Here is a 22,448-nt window from a genome sequence, read left to right as displayed (position 1 = left end):
ATCATGAACATTACAGTGTTGGAGAAGAGGTCTTTGCAAAAAAACCCAAACCAAAATAGTTCTATTTGTCTCAAACCAAATTCACAGGAACATCTTATCTCAAAATTTTATTAATATTTCATGAAAATGTTCTTTCTTACTCAAAAGGTGAGTGACTCATTTTCCTACAACATTTCAGCAAGATTTCTTCTGGGCTGCACTTCCACCTGAGACAATTTTTCAAGATTGTTGACACTGAATATACTTAGCTTTACAATAGTGGTGGTACAATGAAAAATACTTCAACTTGAAGATTTCTCAGCTTCTTCAATATATGCCCTAAATTGACTATCTTTAACAAAGTTCTTATTATTTAAATTCTTTCTTTGAGTGAAACATCATGAACACTTGCCTTCAGCTGGAAGAATTAAATTCAGGATGGAAATACAGCTAGGCTGGTTATGGTAATAAAATTGCTTCTAGGTAACATACAAATTCTTAACATATTTAAGATGCTAAGAAACAGCACCTCAATTTACAGGTAACAGTAATCCAGTTTATAAACAGAAAAACCCCCAATCTCTACCTATTTTGAAACTTCTGGACAGTGTTTCATTGAGCGCATCTGAATTCATGTATTTGAGAAATTGGTTTCTCTTTTCAGTCTCTGTGTTATTTATAATTTGCAGCACTCTGCTATCATTTCTCTCAATTTTAAAATATTTAAAACACTTTATCCATATATAGACAAATATAATCTACCATTTTCAAATATATGAGTCAAACTGTTTCCTAATCTAGGCAAGAGTTGGGGATTGTGCGTTTTGTACAAAGCTCTGAGACTAAATAGAGGAGGAAATACATTTAACTACAGCTGGCAAAAGATATCTCCCAGTACTGGAAGGAAAAAAATTTAATTATCTCACAACACTCCAACCTACTATAACAAATGTAAAACATACCTCAGAGCTTTCAGAATTGTAATATCATTTTTAAGCATGATGCTATTGCTGCAAATTTTAAAATAGCAAAAAATCTATAATTGTAAATACATATTCTATTAGAATATAAGATTGAATTAATTTAGTTTGTAAGAATGAATTGTTTCTTTGGCCACTTCCTTTTTCTCACATTAACTCAATTTATTTCTTCCTCCATGGAACAGATGATTGGCTCTGCAAAAACTTAAATAATGAAGGAGAAAACTTGGGCCTCTAGGAAAGTTAGTCAGTAATGTTCACAGTACTAAACTTCCAGGAAAATAGTATTTTCCCATTTACTAGTCACAACTGCAAACACAGTTCTTTGGGCAATGTTATGAGATCTAAAGAAGAGCAAATAAATTTTGAAGAAGCTATTTGAAAGAGAAAAAACATTAAAAAGAAAATCAGGACTTGCCTACAGTCCTTTAATATTTAAAAATACCTATTTAGAGTAATTAGACTTAGATCTTCTAATTCACTATTTGAATACTGAATTAGAGGTTGGACACCATTACAACATCTGGCATTCCTATCTCAATAAAGAAAGCTCCTAGAAGTTTTCCACCAATCAATAAACAGGAGCCAACAATTCTGGGATCATTCTAGATACTCTGCAGTACTACAAACACTTAGGTGCAGAGAAGGCAGGAAGAATAAGATGGTGGGAGAAAGAAGAGTCTTTTCAGGTAACATAAAAAGTGGAACAATGAACGAAGCAAAGGAGGCTTATGTTGTTATATGCAACCACATTAAGCCAACAATTTTGTCTGAAATCTACTTTAGGTACATTTGCTGAGTAAACTATTTTTTCCATTTTTGTAAAAGCCAAGATCTCCACTGGCTCTAAAAAAATTGTGGTCTGTGAGCGTCTAATACACGACAGACAGCACAATACCAATGAATAGAAGTGATTTTGAGACATGCTCAACTACTAAATGAAACCAGACACAGAACAAGAATCTAACATGGAGGGACAGATTCACAGATTATCATAGTCCGACCTGTTTGCATTGGCTTGTTTAGACACTTCCTTCAATCTTTTCACTTTTTTCCTAACTGCACCAACATCGGGTAACTGGTGATGACCTGCAGGTCCCTTAGGAACTCCTGGACGTGTTCCAGGTGGAATTCCTCTGTAGATAAATACGTACATTAACTTTCATTACTTTCATCTAAAGCAGAACACATGTAGCTTCTAATGGACGGTAGCCATACCTTTCAACAACTCCTCGGTCTTGTAGTTTCACCCTCAATCTGGCTCCCCTCTCTTCAGCTACTCTGAAGACATTTTCCTTTTGCTGTTGCATCTGGTCAAAAATAGCATGATAGTGTTCATAGCGTCCTCTGGAAGACACAGGAATAGGACCAACACCACCTCCACCGACATAATATGGTGCCTGGAAACCAAAAGGGGTAGGGTGGAAATCACAAATACTGCTTTTAATAGGCTCTTTCAATTTCTACCTCTTCAGTGGAGTAATAATACTAACATATTCTACAATGATTCTAAATTTGTCTTAGTTTTATCCCTGGCATGCCCCTATTTTAATGAATTACAAGATAGAGATTTTTTTTTTTATTAGTCCAGAATAAAACACCATTTTAGCTTCCTTTAAAAATAGTCCAGTTATCCATGAGCCATCTCTCACACATTTTGGAAGTCACTGAAAATTATTCAATTGAAGTGTAAACAGAGATAGATAATATTACATGGCCAAAATTGAAGTTTTAGCAAAAAAGTATACAATTCCAACTGAAGTAGTAACAAGTGACTTATAGCCAAACATGTTTTTTTCATTAAGCTGGAAACAGTCAAGAATAGTTTTAAGTTTGCTGAATGGCACTAAATGCAGATTTATCTGAGAACCCTCATTGCCACCCAATCCATCACTTGATTTCCATCACTAGACTTGAGATGCTTCTCTACGAAAGTTCAGATCAGGGGAACACCTACCACAAGGCACTGCTTTGTGCAAATTATACCTGTCATTCTCAAAGCATTCGAATTCCTGCAGAATTTTCAAGTGAAAATAATGAAGAAAATAATGTTTTAAGCAGCTGTGTACAGTAATAGCCAAGGATGGATGCAGAAAATATGAGACTGGCAAAACAAGGTTAAGGTTGTCAGCACATGCATAAAAATGTTTCCTTCATGTCTGGGGGAGCAGTCAAATAGCCCATGGTAGTAAATCTATGGAATTTGTTTCAATCTAGTAATTCAATAGAATTTGTTTCAATCTACCTTCCAGAGTGGTCTGAAGTATTTAATATAAATTCAAACAAGTGAGTACAGATGTGACAGGTTTAAGACTGCCTGTTTAGAAGTTCTTGAAGAGACTGTATTTGACAACAGAATTTATCTCACATTCTGAGTTTCAGTTTTTCAGTGCCATCAATGGTTCCCCATAATCCAGATGAGAGTACTAAATCAAGGATTTATCTAAGCATTCAAACAAATATGCGGTAGATTGTTGGTCTGAATAAAAATAACTATACAAGACTATGATTTCTACAAAGAGAAGGAAAAGTCTAAGAGTCTAAGACACTATTCAAAGTTTCACATATTATTATTATTAGAGTCCAGTCTCCAAAATCTAAAGAAATACTAGAGAATGATCACCATTCTTCAGGCAAATTAAATGAAGCAAGTGCTCATCAACAGTCCGGAGAACAGTTACAGTTCATCCTAGAACCACAAACTCAAAGCCAAACACTTGCCATGTCTTCCTCTACTTTTCCTCAGAAACAGGTGCAAGCAGCCAAACAGCCAAACAAAAAAGGACAGAATCATGCAATGCATGACTCTGTTGTGCCTTTATAAGAGGCTGTATATGGCTTGTGTTATTGGAAAGCTTGAACAATGCTATTCAACTGCACTGTCAGAGAGTTCCTGGATATACTGCTTTCATGCTGGAGAAAGGAGAAAGATAATTAAGTAAGAATATAATAGCATATGGAAACCTGAAATGATGGTAAGCTAGCAGCCTGCAGTATGATTTGTACTCAACTAGCCAATTTGAAGAAGATATCTCAATCATTTTTCCACCTACCATGATGTTTTTTTACACCAGTGACACTTAGTGAAAACAGACACACTCACTGGCCACAGTTGCCCTAGATAACTGAGAATACAGATAACAATGCAGCTGGACCTACAATAGAACAGTTTCTATGTTCACAGTAAAACTGAGTTAATCAGAAACACTGTGTTCAGGAACACATGCAGCTCTCATCCAAATGTGAGGATGCATGTTTATCATGTTGTATGGGAGCTTGTATTGGTGCCTGCCAGTTTGATCTTGAAGGAGAGGAGGACAACATAGGAAGAAATTCAATTAAAAAAAAAAAATAAATTAGCACTTTGTAGTTTTTAGTCTGGTATGCTTAAGTTTGTATTTATATTTAAGCTTTACTTATATGAAATGTGGCACCTATCCAAAGATGTTATCTATTTTGAAAGGAAATATTTAATAAGCAGCTGCTGAAACGTGGTTGATGTTTGTGTGTTCCTCATTTTTGTACAAGGAATAGCAATAAAACCTCTAACCATTTTGACTTTATTGCTCAGTCAAAGCTTGATTACAAAAACCCTACTGAACATGTTTATGCCCAGTATTTTCATAAGACTCACTACCACCACAATAAATCCCTGTGTTTCAATCCACTTTCTATTGTCAGATAGACTCACCATAAATTCCTGCACTGGCTCTGTCTGATGAAAGTACCTAGACCCTTATAATCAACTAACTTGAGACTACTTTCCGGGACAGTTATGCTTCCATGAAACTATGCCATGCACAAATAGAGAAAAGGCAACATTCATGGGAATCAGATTAAATAACATACAAAGTGAACGGCTAAACAACACACTGCATTAAAAAAAGAATTAGATTTACTCATAATTTTTTACCCCCCTCCTGAACATCTTATAGATATACAGAAACACTTACATTGCTAAATAACAAGGAATGTTTAGAAACAAGTGTTTAATACTGGGAAAGAGGTCCATTACTATAATATGAAAACCTGGGAACAAAAAAATTCAAGAACAAATTTGAATGTCAAAGAAGCTGCTCATGCATACACTCAGCACAGGAAAAGTAGCGAAAGCAAGTGTGGAAATAAGAAAGTGGTGCATGAAAACCATTACTAGCAGAAAGAGAAGAGATTACTAGCAGAAGAAAAGAGAAATTAAAAAACATTAAAAATGAAAATTGCACATAATCTCCAAAAGGCCAGGGAGAAGCTGTTACAGTCTATCTCAACTTATCCACAGATTAATAATGGACAGCCTCAAGAGCTGACCTCCAAGAGCAAATCCTTCTGAAAAGAGAAGACCATTTCATACAATCAAAGGTGGGGAGAACAGACTGCACCACATTTCTGCATCTGCTGCCAACCTTAACACCACTTCCACCTGAACCAAGCACATTCCTCCATCCTTGTTCCCTGGCTCTGTTTATTCGTTCCATCTGAAGGAGAAAACAATACAGGAAAACAAAATTCAAGGAACCACTAAGTAAAAATTGAACTTCACTCTTAACACATTTTAAACATATTTTACCCTTTCTTTTTCCAATCTTCTCATTTCATCTGCCTTCGGTAAACTGATCTGCAATGTGTAAGGGTTAAACATGTTACGGAACTGGGAAATCAAACTACTGCATATTCTTACACAACACACCACACCACACGGTATGTCATTAAAATTTCTATGGGGGAATAAAGAAAAATCTGAATACTCTTGTCTACCTGCTCTCTCTGTCGTTTTTCTTTTTCAGGCAATTCTAACCTTTTCTTTTTTGAAGGTTCCTGAAAAATAAGCATATAATTTGGTATTTATTACTAAGTCATTACTCTGTCAACTCTCTATCAAGATGGGTTACGAATCCAATTGCTGGTGTATGTCCATGAATACTAAAAAAAGAAATCATTGCTATATGTTTGGGGAAAAAATATAAGGAAGAAAGGTTTGAATGTTGTATGTTGTCATTCTTGCTGTGGATTCAGCTTTTGCTCAGTTTGAAAACAGATGATTTAATGATACTTCAAATGTTTTCCTCCTTTTTTTCTCCTAGAGTAATTTTCATCAATGAAGTTGGAAATGCCTGCATGAAAGGTGATACTTCAAATTAGACAGCATGGCACCAGAATGAGAGAAAAATTCTATCAGAAAACATATTCTTGAAGTCACAACTGAGTGTGCACTAAATGGGTTTAAAATACTTTATTATTCAGGAGATTTGAAGTGAAAAAGACTGCTAGGATATAGGGGTACTTGTTCATCCTGTACTAAAAGTTTTTCAAAAGCTGAAGGCAGTGATTTTTAAAATCTGTTTTATCTTAATTTTAATTCTTTGGTAGTATCGCTCTTCATTACAACCTTTTCTTTATAGAAATTCTTTGAGAGGGCCTAGATATTAAGAATCTCTTATTTGGAAGGTTATCCTAGGGCTCTTTTGCTTGGTGGTATTTCACTTGGTTCCAACTCTTAACTAAGGTTCTTGTTACCTATGACAACACAGTCACCACTGTGTAAAGAAGCAGCTATAGTTAACAAAATGTGCTGTTTAATCTTCTCAAAAAAGCCATCATTACTTTTAAAGATTTGTTTCTCTGAACATACTAGAACACACAGAGCTTCACAGTATTTTGTTTTGACAACATGCAGACAAATGGGTAATTTAAAATCAAGTATTGCCGAAGTTGGAAACCTTTAGAGACTTGTAATAATACAGTGTTAATGAAATATTACTAAATAAAGGAGACAATTATTACATGCTCCTCTGAAAAGCCAGCTAACATCTGCAAGCTCAGACTCAGAGAAGAAAATTTATATTAAGTTGTAGCCATTGTTTCTATCCCCCATCTTATCACTAGGTACAATTCACAAAAAGACTGTCTAAACGTAGCATTACTGACTCCTTACATGTGTGAAGAGGATATTTCTTCAGTCTCTCCCCTGCCACATTAAGACTCAAGGCAAGTTGGATAAGTGTTGGCTGTGAAACCCATGACAAAGACCCATAGATGGCCTTCCAATTGAGCCTTAAAACGCATAAACCTCGTGATTTCATAAGGTCACACAAGAAGTCTAGAGTCTCCTTTCTTGCTTTTTCAAACTGTGTTTCAAGAGCCAACAAGGCTTGTGTGATCAATGAACTTTTCTCTAAACCTCTGATAACGTTGAACTTCGCAGATAATTTGCACCTCAAGGATCACTTTCTATCCACCTACAACTTTGGCATATGTTCAGAGGTCTTAGTATTATGTTTCCTGAAGTGCCATTGGAGAAGGAAGAAAACAACCCCAAAACAAATCCCTCAACAACAACCATGTTATTTATTCAGAATAAAATCTGAACTAGTTCTCTTGCTGAAGCAGCAGCCTCTTGGTTGCTAGTTGTTTGGCATGTGCATATAGCTCAAAACTAGCTGTAGCAAAACCAACTCCTGACCATGAGTTATAAATAACTCATAATAATAAAGAGAGAGAGAATAAAAATTTTATGTAATAAGAAACACAAAGAAGACAACACAACAGGAAGAAAGATCAGAAGTACTCAATGACAGTATACAGAAAACTTTCTCATTATCTCATGGAATTAAATCTGGGAAATTTCTCTTTCAATTACACAGTTTCTCTGCCTAACAATACTTTGTAAAATGGCTAGAAAAAGTTTGCCTGTTTTGAAAATTTGAAATTATTTTGGAACTAAGAAAAAAGATGCAAAGGTTCCTATCCAGTGTCAATGTTCCTGGTATACCTGACAGGCCTCCAATATTTCTAAGAGTGGTTAACACCAACAAAGCAAATGAAAACACACAAATATAATTCAGCCTTGGAATTAAAACCCAAGCCTAAAGTAGGTGTTTACAAAAATTATATTAAAACCAACTAAACAAACAATCAATAATGAAGCAAGCCAAGCATTTAAACTACTAGCTCTACTTTCTCTGCAGGTGCATGAGGCATGTCCACATACCAAGACATTTTGAAAAGGAAGGCATAGTATTTAAATAAGGCATGAACAAAACAGCTCAATTTAACTAACTTGGTTTCTTACCTGTCTAATTTTAGTCAATGGCTTCTTCTCATTAGGCTTTTTAGATGTACCACAGGACTTCCTGATAGTTAAAGGCACTCCGTATTTTGCAGCAGGTTTGGTAATTTTCTGAGCTGGTGCAACTGAAGTCAGTGTTGGTTCTTGAACTGGTCTTTGAGCTGAAAACAAAACAAAAAAACCCACAATAAAAAAACCCTGGGTTTGAGCTACCCAGACTGGCCAGTGTATGGTATTTCCCTTTCTAAGAATTTTTAAGGTCTTAGAACAGCAAAACTAGAGAAAAATGGGTGAACTGTGTGTTGGGGACTGAAGTAATGTCTAAGGCCCTGCCATATTTGGTTCACTCTTGTGTACATCCACAAGACAATGAGGAAAACTTCAATTTATAACTGGTGGGAACTTGACCTTTGAAAGAGAAACAACGGATTGGTCCATTGGTGGGAATTTAACCTGTGAAAGAGAACAACGTGCAATGGAGTTGCTGTTAGCACGGAGGTGGGATCATGAGCCGCTGTAGCCTCATCTCACACACCGGCCAGATGTCCTAGCTGGAAAAATTGCACTCCTGAGGAGAAGCCTTGAGGTGTGGGTCTGGGGTGGAGGGTTGACAAGGACTGGATGCATACTGTGTGGATCCAGGGGATATCCTGAAGGTGCTCTGCCTGCCTGAATCCCTGCATGAGCGCCATACTCTCCATGTCCTTTGCCTGCCCAGCAGCTTTGCAGGAACCAGGGGTCGTTATGTATTATTTGCTACTGCTAGTAATTAAAAGCAAATTTGCTTTGCAATCACAGTTGGGTTTTGGGTTTGTTTTGCATAGACATCCTCCTGAACCCGTAACAAACTGCTAACATTTCATTCACATAAGCTGATGTATTAGCTTGTCTAAGTTTGATGTTTGATAAGAAATAGAAGAAAACAATTCCTATGCTTTTATATCTTAGTTCTTCAGGCTGGATAACTGACATTTCATTCAGCTGCCTTGCTTAACAGCACAGTGTTCATGCACACAGGGATGAGGTTTCCTAATAGAATGGAGAGACTGGCCTTTCTCCACTAACAACACTGAACTGAAACCTGTAATACTAATGTCATCAATGGCCTTCAGGGATATTGTTTTCCCCATAGAGTTCCTGAATATACACCAATATTGTGAGTTTGATTCTGGGCTAGCAGGGCTCTCTTACCACAGAACAGGAGGTCAGCAACACTATCAAAATATACCAAAGCCCTTGACAAACAATCAAATAATTACAGGGAAGTAAAATAACTGGGAAGGAAATTTAGGGAAAAAGAAGGCAAACTAATGCATTAAAATGAAGACCATCTTGACAGAATTTCTTTGTTACCACTAGCAGAAATTTTACTGAATTAGACTGAACCCAGGCTTTATCTTGGAATCTCTAATGAAACATCTCACATTTTTTTTGAAGAAATTGTACTTCTCATTAACCATTTTTCATTCCTAAGGGATAAAAAGTCATACAATCATAGCATAGGAATTGGTTCCATTATTTGCAGTCTACACTGTCTCCTTAATTTTGGAAGTGTAGCATACTGCAAGAGGAAAAAGTACACTTAATATATTAGAGGCCCATTGCTTGTATTTGCATTATTTGTACCCAACATATGTCCAGCTCCCTAGGAGAGGGGAGGAAATGGCTTCTTCTCTCTTTTTCTCTTGAAAATTCTACAGTCAGGTATGAGAACACACCGAAAAAAAACCCTAGTAAAAGAACAAAGCTACATACACGATCTTGACGGAGCTGAAAGCAAAAGCAGTATAGACACCAACTTACCTGGTGAAGCATGTGGTCCAAACTTGTGGAAAATTTTGTGACTGAATTCATCTGCAATAAGCTAAAAAAGTTGAAGAGTTAGTCAATAGTACCTATGACCAAAGCTAGGAATAACTCATTTTTAGACAAGTGTGTCATTAGCAGTAAGCATCTAACTAGGAGCATTTACTGTAAATTACATGAAAATGAATGTTCAACTTTATCCATTGAATCTAGTATAACTAACACCAATATGAAGCTGGAGTATTTTCAAACATTTTTGGCATAATTACTCAAGTAATTTAAAAAAGCAATTTAATCTGACTTCTGGATGGCACATATCTCATTGATGAACTAGCGAACAAACTAGAAAAAAGTTAATGTGAGCATCAACACAATCTTTATGCATAATTAATTTTAGATTTCTAGATTTTTGAGTAGCTACCGAAGTTCACCTCAATTTTTCATACAGCTAGTGTTAAAAAATAGTTCTTTAAAAATGTTTGCAGTTTTAAAGTGTTGCTATCCTTTTCAAGATGGGAAGATGACCAAATATGCAGATATCTGGAAAAACAAAATATGGTGTGCTGTCAGGCATATGAAATTAGCATAATAAAATATGGAAAGCAGTCTTACTGGGATGAAAAATTTGAGACTAGACAAAGAATATTCAAATATTAATATGCCATCATCTTAAATATTGTAGGTAGTTCTGAACCAAACACCTCAAAACCTATATAGTAGAAATGAGAAGTATTCAAGAAAGAGCAGCAAGGATAAATGAAAAGTGTCAGTTCACAAATAGCCTTTACAGAATCTTGAACAACTCAGATTCCTTTGATTTGTACCAGTCAGTTACAATTGATGCTGAGGAGTTAAACCTGAAAAAAAACCCCAAAACAAGAACAAAAGTGCAGAACTTAGGACTTTGCATGTGATGGCAAAGCAAATTTTTCATCTGTATAATCTGGCATCAAAGATTCTGTAAGTCAGAAGTCACACAGTTTCCTGCTAATGGTATTTCAATTATATTGAAGGTTTTATTTGAGTGGTAAGCTGTAGCAACTGAATTATGATGTTTCCATAACACCTTTACTAACAGAAAAAAAAACTCTTCAATATGTTTCAAAGAGCCCCCTCTCCTTTTTAAAAATTGCTGCTAATTTAGATCTGCTCCTTAATGCAACTTAGCAACTATGAAGCTAAAGAAAGAATTTACATAAAACTGGAAGATTGATTTCCCAATATTTAAAAATGGGATTTCAGCAACAGTTGCAACATGAAGATGCCAACTATGAAATAATTTATAAGCTTAGACTAAGAAAACAGAGGACAACAGCACTAGCCATGGATGATACTGAAAGAAAATAAGCATTACAGCTGTATCACAGAACAACCACCTCCTGCTGAATATGAATGTACCAGACTGATACATTTCATAAAAGCTACTTTCTGTGTGGGGTCTTTTTGGTTGTTTTAAATATTAGAAAACATCTCTAAGTCAAAGACAGCAGTAGTACAGTTGGAAAAATTGCACCTAAGTATTCATACTCCATGTACAATAAATTAGTATCACCATATGGAGATAGAGACAGCTATGACTAATTATAATTTGGCTGACTAACTCCAAATAAAAATGTCATATTCATTCTAGCTGCTGGAAATAAAATCAGATAAAACTATTACTGTTGCAAATGTTAGACCAAACTTATCTGTAAAGATTTCTGAATTTTACCTTTGGGACTTGAATCTGAAGTTGAAAGTCTATTTCAACACAGAAATTCAGAAATTCCAATTATATATGGCCGTTTCAAGACATTTCTTTAGTTGTGAGTTAGAATTATTTATACTGTACTTGCTCCATGTCCTTGCTCTTCTATATTTATTTACCTTATATCAGTACTATTATTCACTTGTTAATCTTGATCTCTTTTGACTACATTCATATTAAAAGGACATTATTAGATATAAAATTATATTAATAGACTTAAAACAGAATAGGAAGCAACTTCAATGCTGAAATAATTGACAGCAGCATTTTATGAAAAGATGCATATCTAAACAAATAATCTCAGTTGTGATTCCTCATGATATAGAAAAACACTCAAAACAATACACTTCAGAAAATGTCACTTGGAGATTTACTTATGGAAACTACCAAACAATAATTTGAGACTTTTCTTTAAAGTTCATGGTAAAACTAGTTTTTCCTCAACTGACCCTGTCTAAAAGAGCTCCAGGGGAATACCATTACTCTAGTTTTCCACGTAATATATTAACATTAAAATTAAAAACTAACTCCATACCTCTGGTGTGAGAAATTTTTCAACCCGTTTGGCTATAAAGTTTTTCTCCAATATGGAGTTTACTGATGGTCTATTCCTAGGATTCCTTTTAAACAGCTGTGACAGCAGATTACGTAGGTCATAGGAGTAATGCATAGACACAGGAGGAAAAGGTCCAGAGATTATCTTCAGGACTAAGTTCTTCATGTTACCGGCTTCAAACTATATCACACAAGGAAGAGAACACTTATTCTTATCACCTGTCCACATGCAAGGCTGCACATACAGATGATAAGGAAACCAAACTAACAGTGCACTTTCCCTCAACACACACATTTTCAAGGTCAACACCAGCAGTTCAAAATAATCTGTTGCCAAGTATACTAATTAAAATTCCAATTAAAAATACATCACAATACAGGTATTTCATAATATGGAGATATAACATTGCTAACAAGTAATTACTTCTGTCCAGATCTAGACTGACAATGATATATAACTAGGGAAAAAAATAATTATCTGCTTGATCTCCTCTTCCAAAGGTTTTGAACTACAAAATGCCTTCTGCTTCTTTTAGCAACCCCCCATTTCAAATTACAGAATGTAAAGTATTCACACTCATTCAGGATGAAATCCAAGGGAATCCTCAGACTTCAGTTAAACTCAGATAACAGAGGGAACCATTTCAATTCCTTTGTACAATAAAAAGAAAACAATATGTATCACCCAGCTTACAGAAAACAAATTGTTGACATCAACTTTCAGGAATGAAACCTTGTTAGAAGTGTTGCCACATAAAAGACCAAACAAGAAGAAATTACAGAAGCTGGAAATGAAATTAAATTCTTATCCCTTGCAAATATTTCCTTTCCTTTTTATGTTGTTATAATATTTTTCTTTTAATAAAATAGCTACCAAGAAGCTCCAAAAAAAATCAAAATCCACAAAAAAATCCAAAACAGGACAGAAAAACACCCAAACATTTTCTTCCCTTCCTAACTGAAAAATGGATGGCGAAGACATGCTCTTCAAACTATACACGCACATAGACAGAAGAAGAAAAAATTTGAAAAAGGTGACTCTTTCACCTTGGGAATATTTTCTAAGCACTATTTATGTTCTAAACAGAAATAACAATATCTGCAAAAAAGCAGAATCCAAAATAAGATTTTCAATGAAGCTTTCAGTGAATTCAAGCTTTTTTGGAAATAAAACCCAGCCCAACCAAGCAAAAACCCCAAAACCCCAAACAACAAAACCAACAAAAACCCCAAACCAGCCCAAAACACCCACAAATGCCCCCCACTATACCTAGTATCCTTTACTATAACATCTAACAATATTTTCAGCTAATACAATCCATTAAAAACAAAAGTGTCAAGACAGCTGAGAGATTGCCATGGAACCAAACACCAATGAAAAGTCCTGGTTGGCATGGGAAGGGGAGATGAAAATGCTGAAGGTAATTTTCAAACAGCTACCATGAAAGCATTTCATCAACTAAAATACATCTGCATAACATCAGAAATAAATTCTGTTTGAAATCACTATTCTTTTATAGACACAAAGTTTCCACTCACCGCATGTTTAAGTGTACACATTTCATAGAGAACACAACCAAGGGCCCAGATATCACTAAATCAAAGAGAACACATTACTTTAAAACTTAGTTCCAGGTTAACACTGCCAGTCAACTTGTATCTCTGAAGTCTATCTCTGAAGAGAAAAGGGTGGATTTTTGAGTATGCACAAGCCCCCCTCTATGGACTTCTTTGACCTGGCAAAACCCCAAGGAAACAAAAATACCAAAACAAATTCATCAACCAAAATAAGGCCACCCTGAAAATCAGATGATGCTATTTTAGCTTCTGATTTAGAATCATCTCAGCCACAGAAATCAGACAAAATATGGACACAGGCTTTTTTGTTTAAATATATACATTTGCCTGAGGTCTTTGAATTAAACAAATAAAATCAAAAAACCCTTCATCACCTAACTCAGCAAATACAATTCTCAAAGCCAATTTATTCTGTTTAGCAGTGACTAAACTTACCCTCATTCATTACAGGATTTGATTAGAACACCATTGGATAATAAACCCCATGCAGAAGAAATAGAAATTTTAATAATTTTTATCTCTTAAGAAATCCATTGAAGTGAGTATAAGGCACTCACTGCAATGAATGCAACAGCTTGATCCTGTGGAAGGGTAACTTACTAACATTTAATTATTACCAGTTAATTACACTGGGGACACTGTTACCAGGTACAGGCTGCTGCCAGGGCAGCAAAGGCATAAGCGAGGTATCTGGAGCAAGCTGACCACCGTCTATGCACATCATGTGTTCAGATAATCAAATTACTGTATTTCATCCTTAACAGTGTTTCACATTGGAAGTGCATAAACAAAGGCAGTACAACCACTGTGCCGATAAGCAAAAGCAGAGTCACAATTAAGGACACAAGTAGATCTAGAACTTGGAGCATTATGTTTAGTCATCTCTACATGACACTGCTTTGTACCTCAGACCCTAACGTACCAGCTCTGCAGTGAAGCTCAGCACCTACTTGGGTAAGAGACAAACGAACAGATGCTCACTATCATTTGATTAGAACAGCTTTAGGTTCCTAAAAGAGTTTACTTTCTTCTCTTTATCAAGAATGTTTAATAAAATCCTTATTAGTACCTTTTATTGTTGTAAGGCTTGTTCTGACATATTTCAGGTGACAAATAGTACGGTGTTCCTATGCAAGTGCGTGCCAGCTCTGCAGTACTAAGACAGAAACAAGGATGGATGTTAACTGGTTAACTCACATCAAGTGCACAGATTGTGTTTTCCTTCATCAAAGCAACTGAAATTAAGTCACAGGAAAAACAGAATAAAAAAATAAATTACCTGTTCAGAACTCTGGCAATTCCAAAATCTCCCAGCTGTATTGTTCCATCTTTGGTTAAAAATATATTCTTGATATGACAAGATATAACAGAAATGTTAAGAAGTCTGTTAATTAAAATATTCATACAATTGCACACTTTTTGTTCTCTACATGTTTTGAGAAGAAGGAAGTTTTCTACCATTCAATAGCCCTGAAGTAATTGTTACTTACTGCTATGAAACACCAGACTTATACAACTCCTACTTTATTAATATGAGAAAGCACTACTTCACATTGTCATACAATCTTTTCTGTCCCCACACATAAATACATAAGTAACACTTGTAGTTTTATCAAATATCTCCATCTGTTTGTATAAATATATAAACCTCCTGCAGTTCTGAATAAGTATTAGAAATGTTTCCATAAACTAGGAAGATCTGAATGCAATCACTTTGAAAGACAATTCAGTTTAAAAATTGCCACCTACATACCTGTGACTTTATGTCCCGATGCAAGATTTTTCTATCATGTATGTGTTTTAGTGCTAAACAGATCTGTACAAACCAATCCAGAATCTATTAATAAAAGAAAATGCAACATTAACTTCATCATTTATCTGAAAACTTCCCCACTTACATGATATTATCAAATTAGACTTTAATTACAACTATGGATTTTACCTTCCTCCCCCCGTTTCATTTAAACCAAAGAATAATTAAAAATGTAATACTACTGTCACTATAACACAAAATTTTTAATGAAAGATGCTTATTACCCAAATTTGATATTAAACTTGAGACCACTATTTTCATTATGAATTATAAACCTAGCAGAGGTATGCCGCACGGATTTGATTGGCTAAAATGCCTGAGATATGGAAATTGCAAAATAAAAGACTGTACTTTTCCTGTAGCAAATACAAGTCTTCTTGCACTCACTTAATTGACCAAGAGTCCTTGGAAGCTTACTGATACTCTCAGAAACTTATCGTATGTACACTAATTTTGTGTGTCTCATCTTAAAAAGAAAAATATTCAAAGTAGACTTTGATGAGAAAAGCAACAAACATCTAACTTAAAGATTATGAATAAGCCAACAATGCCCTTTTTTGGGTAAATTTGCAAAAATCACAATTTAAGAAGTGATTAATAACAAGAACTTTGCCATGTGAATAGTAGTTTTACATTCACTACTTAGAAGTACATACATGACAAAATTATAGTATAATGCAAGGCATAATTTTCATTTTTCCACTTCAAGTCCTTCTTATAAAAGTAAGGTCAAATGAGAAAATAAAGTTTTATAAATTATATCCCAAATGTTTAACATAGTAATAAGACTTTCCAACCCCAGCTAAATTGAGATCCTACTGGATGAAGATACAAAAGCACAAAACCAATTTTTAAACAAAGAAACACATCAGTCCTAACAAAAAACCCACCCTGAATCCTACATCACTTATTTTTATTTAATTTAATCAAATCTGTACTTAAAATCCTCTCATTTATTCCAAACTATGTCACTTCTCTTTCACTAAAAATTACTTTATAACCAGTTTTGTGGCAAAAGAAAATGTACTGCAAGTATATCAGCAGAATATTAAATTTTTATTACTGGCAAAATGAACTTTTGAATGATGCCAATTCCATATTTCCATATATCATATTATTATACTTACAAAATACATTATTTTTTACTTATGACACATGAAAATCAGTATTACAACACAAAAATCCTCTGTCATTACATCTTTAAAAACTTTAAAAATTATTTCAGAGGTTTAAGGATATTCATGTTGTCTTTCAGTATTTTTCATGTCTCAGATTTGGTTTACTTCACAAGAGAGCCAACTTTTAAAAGCATCTTACACATAGAGACAAAATCTCAAGTAGTGTATCCAGGACTTCGGTTTGGTTTTGCTCTTTAATGATACTACATTGACCAATAGCAACAAGAGTGACTGTTTGAGAATCTCCTTTTGGATTAAGCAACCACATCTATAACCTGCACCAAAGTAATTTCAAATTAATGAAAAAGTATCCTGCAACAAAACATTGTAACAGCAGTTTCCTGTTACCTGATCTTCAGAAAACAGGATTCCTTTCTGGGCATTTATCTTTTTAAATAGGTCTCCTCCTTCACAGTAATCCATCACTATGTACAGACAACCATTTTCTGTGAAGTAAAAGACAAAGTATTTCAAAAAGACAAAAGCAAGACCCTTATTTACTTAACTTTCTAAATATCTTCACCACAGTCACAAAAAAAGCAACATCTATTTTTTCACATGCAGCGTCAGATATAATTTATTAGTCATTTTTTTCAAACTTCAAGCAAAAATATGTTTATTATTTTGAGTTTCCATTTTGGTAACACTGGACTATTTTGATAGGGAGGGAAAAGAATTACATCTACTGAACCAATGCTCCAACATGGCGTTGAAAACCACTAAGAAATTAAAAGTGTCATTTTATGAACGCAATATAAAAACAATCTTTAAACTTTCAAACATCCTCTAGATCCCCCTACCCTAAAGGGATCTTAAGTTGCCTCTATTTGCCTTTTTCTTTCTTGGACTTTTACCTGGACCTGCTAGAACATGACAGCCATCAGCTTTCATACTAGACATGCAGTTTATTTCAGTCTGAAGAACAGTAAGAGAACTTCCAGCAGACAATGAGATGGAAACAATTCATTTCTCATATTTGAATGAAATCTCATGAGACTAAAAAATATCCCATGCAAGTTTTCAGTAGGAGGTATGAACAAACATAATACATTTCATTCAAAGTTATGGTTTTCCCAGTTACTGATGAAAAAACAGATTAGGCAGAAGCAAACTGCAAGTTGCCAAAAGCGTAAGAACTACACTACTCACATACTAGGCATGATTTTGAGAAGAGATGAATAACTGCAGAAAATCAGTCACATGCTGCTCAAAAGAAAAAGAACTCCTATTTTATGAAAAAGTTAGTCACAACACTTAAAAACCTTTGAATTAAAATAAATTGAATCATCTAAGTCACTGAAATTTCACTCCCATGGAATGCTTCTGAAATCTGCCTTTCAAAACATCAAATACTTAAAGTTTCTCTATTTAGTTATTTTATTATTATCTTTAATTAGTGTTATTTTAAAAAATTATTCTAGAAGTCTAGATTTCTTGCACATCTATTGCTGAAATAATTTTCTTCTAGGAACTTTATATTCAATGTATTCAAAGTCAATGTTTTCTGGCAATAAAGATGCAACACAAAGTCTTGTGAATTATGGATTACAGGATCTACCTTGTAAGAAAAAAGCAGTCTTAAAGAATAGCCTTCTACCACAATGAAGAAAGCAGTGTACATTTATAAACCAGAAGTGTGGCTGATTATGTGGCTGATATGATTATATCACAAAAATCTAATTTAATGAAAAGAGAAAGTGAAAGCCCCAGGCAAAAGACATAAGAAAGAAGAAAGGAAGGAAAGGAGAAGAGCAAAAAATCTCTAAACAGCAGTTCAAATAATATTTAGGAGCTTTTAATAATATTTTAACTTTTATAATAAGCTTTTGGAATCTTTTTTCTGTCCTTCCCTTTCCCAAGACATTCACTGTGAAGACAATGTAGAATTTGATTTCTCCTTCCTTCACTGCCTGATGAAGTAAACAGTCTCATCTATTTTCCCAGCTCTGAAAGCAGCTATATGGTTGCAGTTACTGAAGTCTGAACTCTAAGACAACGGACTTGGGCATAAAACTGCTCTTGCTAGGTTATCAATATCCAAATTTAGACTGCAATTTAACCTACACAAATTTAACCTATACAAGCATTCCAGTTGCTAGGGTATATTCAAGGAGACTTATGCTCTGGAGAAACAAGAGAATATCTTTCATTTAAGCATCAGCCAAAACCAAGGCATGTAAAGTTACAGTCATAAATGTTTATTTGCTGCCCTTTTTCCTGAATTATGATTTTTTTTAAACACAGATAGGAATTCTGAAAAAAATATGGAAAATAACTGAAGTAATAAAGGTATGAAAAATACTGATCAAAGAGAGAAAACTCCCTGACTTTTAGACTAAGTGCAGTAAGAAGTACACAGAGTCACTCATGTTACTTCAAGTCCATCTTACCTTCAAATGACTCCCTATACAGGACAATATTTGGGTGTTTCATGTTTGCCAAAACAGCAACTTCTCTCCTTGATTCTTCTCTCTCCTTATTTGACATCTTCAGAATAAAAATCATGATTTGTGAGAACAGAAATACAAAAAGAATGGATCAGGAATTTATTAATAATAATCACTTACCTTAGAGATGTTTATTTCTTTAATGACATACTGTTGGCCATTCTCTTTAGCTTTGACAAGTATTGCTTTCCCAAAGGATCCTTCTCCAATCTTCCGTACTTTGATATATTTATCCATAGTTCTTGTCTTAAGGCATCCTTACTTGAGTACTGGAAAAGCAAACCAACAAACACAAAAAACCCCCATGAGTATATTTAATTAGGTGTGCTTAGTGATCTAGCCTGATCAGGGCATGGTACTTTTTTTTAACTCAAAATGTTGATCCATTTGTCTCTTCAGTTGATTTTCTGTAGATCATATACCCTTAGTCTCAATTCTATTTTGGTACAGTTGACTAATTTTGAGCCAACAGGGGCTGCATAACTAAAACCTGTTACATCTTTCATTTTGACTAAAAAGGATCTGTTTTGTCTTTAAATAAATCAGTGCAATCAGCGCCAAGACTTCTGATGCAGCTGGCACACAAACATCATAGAGCTATAGCACCTGGTTGAAAATGTTTTGTTCAGCTTGACTTGGAAGGAACACAATGGAGGTGAGAGGAATTCCTATGTATTGTTTCTTAAGAAGCACTAAATCCAGCTTCCTTATCACTACAGTGAAGCCAAAAATGGCCTGAATTCAGCAGATCCCTATCATATTTCAAATCATTATTCAATACAGAAAGATGTGGCCTTAAGCCTGACTGAAAGACTCTTTTCACATTGCATATAAAACAAATAATCATAAAATATCACAAATCCCTATTTTTCATGTACTATCTGACCATTTAGACTACCTTTACAGAATAAAAAAAGGAGTACTCAGGTGAATTTTTATGGTGTTTAGGGTTCTATATTAAGAACTACTTTTTGTAAAAACAGGACACTAGGGAGGTGCAAGCAGAAGCTATGGTAATATACAAATGTGTCAGAATAGCACGATGAAAGGGCAAAACAAAGACCAAAGTGACAAATGTCTGAGCTAATTCACAGTAGACTAAAAGATTGTATTTTTTAAAGTAAAAAGAGCTTCCATACCCTGAGGAAGTCTCCATAAGCTGAAAAAGACAAAAGTGTTCCAAGATTTTCTTCACTTAAGCCTCACTTGCTAATTGCATTTCTGCTTTGCTGTATCCAGCTTCCTTCCAACAGGAGATCCTAGTAGCTTAGATCCAAACCTCACATGCATCACAGGTCTCACAATCAGGGTCTCTCCTCAATTTGTTTTTTTTTTTTGTTTTTTGTACAGAATTACCATGTACTAGACACAGATGCTGCTTAACAGGAACTATACCATGAAAGCAGACTAACATGAACAAGCCTGAGAAGCATAGCAAGACAAGAGAGATCTAAAGTAACCTGCTCTGCAAAAGAGGAGATGCAAAGCTTACTAAGACTAAGCATATCTACCAGTAAAGTAAAAAGTTAAAATTACAGGCCTGAAGTGTCTGTGTAAGGTTGTTTTTTTCTTATAGTACTTAAAGACAGCTTAATATAAAGCTGCACTTTTAAACTTAAGAAGATCTTGGTACTAACTTCAATATTCTCTTTCAGGCAACAGTAAAAGCACAGCAGGCGTGACACAATTTGAACTTCGCATGACTCTACTAAGTTCTCTTCCTACCCTATTTTATGAAACCAGAGTTGTTCTACAGTTAAAACAGCTACATTAGATGTAGCTTAGGGCTGCTTCTGCATGCTGTCCCGTGCAAATACAAATGGGCAGTAACCAGCCTTTGGGCAAGAAGTTACAGCTCAGTCAAAGCGGGTATATAATCTTCCATTACTTACATAGCTTATTTTTAAATGTGGCAAGGAAAAAATAGGCGTTTAGAGGAAGGAGATCAGCGCTGACAGGGCGTCGTCTTTTCAAGCCCAGGGCAGCAAGTCAGTTCATGGGACACACAGGAGAGCTGCACAAGTCACACCCCGAGGCAGCCCGACCGACCGGCGGCGGCCAGGCCAGGGCCGCGCGTGCGGGGAGGGCCAGGCCAGGGCAGGGGCCGAGCTGGGCCGCGCTCCGCAAGCGGGCCCCGCCAGGCCGCCGCCCCCGCACAGCCAGAGCAAGCCCAGCGCCGGGGCGAGAGGCGCGGCCCGGAACCGCCACCCCAGGGCGGCTGGGATGGACCATCCGCGGCCTGCCCGGCTCCCAGAAGGGCGGCCCCGGCCCCACCCCGCCTCAGCGCTCCCTGCGCCCAGCCCGCCCCCACCCCGCCATACCTGCCCGCGCGGCCGCCACTGCCCAACCTGGCCTCGCGCCTGGCAAGGCCCCGCCCCCTCCGCCCCTATTGGCTGCCCCGCCCCGCAGCTTGGCTCCCATTGGGCGATTCCGCACTGGGGCGGGGCCCGGCCCTGCCCGCGTTAGCGGCACTTCACCCTGGTAACGCGCGGCCGCGGCCACGTGACGGGCGGGGCGCGCGCGGGTGCCAGTGTTTCGGGGGAAACCCTCCCAGAACAGCCGCAAGTGTTTATGGAGCGACCCGCGAGCCACAGCAGCTACAGCCCGGACCGGCGGCGTGCCTGCCCCGGGACAGCCCCGGGGGTCCCAGGGGGAAGCGTGACCCGGCGGCGCTGTGCGCAGCGCTTACCCGGGAGGGTCGGGACGCACCTGTGGCTCCTCCGTTCGCCACTCCAAAGCGCGCTTTAATAGCACCTACAGGCAAAAAGCCTCGTGATTCACAATGCGCTTTCTCAGTCCGAGTGCCACAGGGCACGGCGCCTTGCGGGCTTGTTAGGCTTGCACATAAGCGGACCAGCGGGCATTTTACTTAGGGAAAAAAAGATAAACCCACCCCTTGACTTGACCCGTTTTGTTGGAACTTGCAATCGCTGTGTGTTAAGCGGACCCCACACTGGCCTCAGCACCTCGGCTGGCAGTACCCAGGAACTCCGCGCTCGGCCCGACACCTGCGCTTTCTCTGCAGGTAACCCCCTTAAGCTGTCGGGGTCTCCGCAGCGCCAGGAATTTAGAGGCGGCACAGTGTAGCCCGAAGCGGAACGATGCCGCGATGTACCCGGCCTCTCTCCGCCTCCTTTACCTGGGAAACCGCCGGCGCCCCGTTCTGAAGCGCGGGACCGTCCTGCCTCCCCCTGGGCCCTCAACCCGCCCCCGCAGCGCGGGAGCCCGCGCGGGCCCCTCCCGCGCCGCCGGGAAGCCGCGCCCCTCCGCGGAGGGCGGGAGCGGGGGCCGCGCCGGCG

General features: G+C 37.0%; 1 protein-coding gene across 19 annotated transcripts in view; it reads right to left on the bottom strand.

The window, feature by feature from the left end:
• The window catches only part of NEK1 (NIMA related kinase 1), a 43,463-nt gene extending 21,043 nt beyond the window's left edge, over positions 1 to 22,420 (bottom strand). For 5 of the 19 annotated variants that reach the window (XM_021553906.2, XM_021554156.2, XM_021554312.2 and 2 more), the window contains exons 1-16: positions 21,471 to 21,528; positions 19,270 to 19,418; positions 19,093 to 19,189; positions 17,051 to 17,148; positions 15,465 to 15,548; positions 14,991 to 15,058; positions 14,781 to 14,867; positions 13,673 to 13,727; positions 12,114 to 12,314; positions 9,829 to 9,889; positions 8,029 to 8,186; positions 5,715 to 5,774; positions 5,527 to 5,574; positions 5,363 to 5,434; positions 2,178 to 2,359; positions 1,964 to 2,095 (exon numbers count right to left, since the gene is read on the bottom strand). In XM_021553906.2, coding sequence (XP_021409581.2) covers positions 1,964 to 2,095; positions 2,178 to 2,359; positions 5,363 to 5,434; positions 5,527 to 5,574; positions 5,715 to 5,774; positions 8,029 to 8,186; positions 9,829 to 9,889; positions 12,114 to 12,314; positions 13,673 to 13,727; positions 14,781 to 14,867; positions 14,991 to 15,058; positions 15,465 to 15,548; positions 17,051 to 17,148; positions 19,093 to 19,189; positions 19,270 to 19,386 — 1,520 coding nt within the window. In that variant the 5' untranslated portion in view covers positions 19,387 to 19,418; positions 21,471 to 21,528. The other 14 variants (XM_021554556.2, XM_021554643.2, XM_021554896.2 and 11 more) reach the window with 11 other exon arrangements.
• Positions 22,421 to 22,448: the final 28 nt, after the last annotated feature.

The sequence above is a fragment of the Lonchura striata genome, chromosome 4, assembly GCF_046129695.1.
Source record: "Lonchura striata isolate bLonStr1 chromosome 4, bLonStr1.mat, whole genome shotgun sequence".
Lineage (NCBI taxonomy): Eukaryota > Metazoa > Chordata > Aves > Passeriformes > Estrildidae > Lonchura > Lonchura striata.
This window is presented reverse-complemented; position numbering and strand designations above follow the sequence as displayed.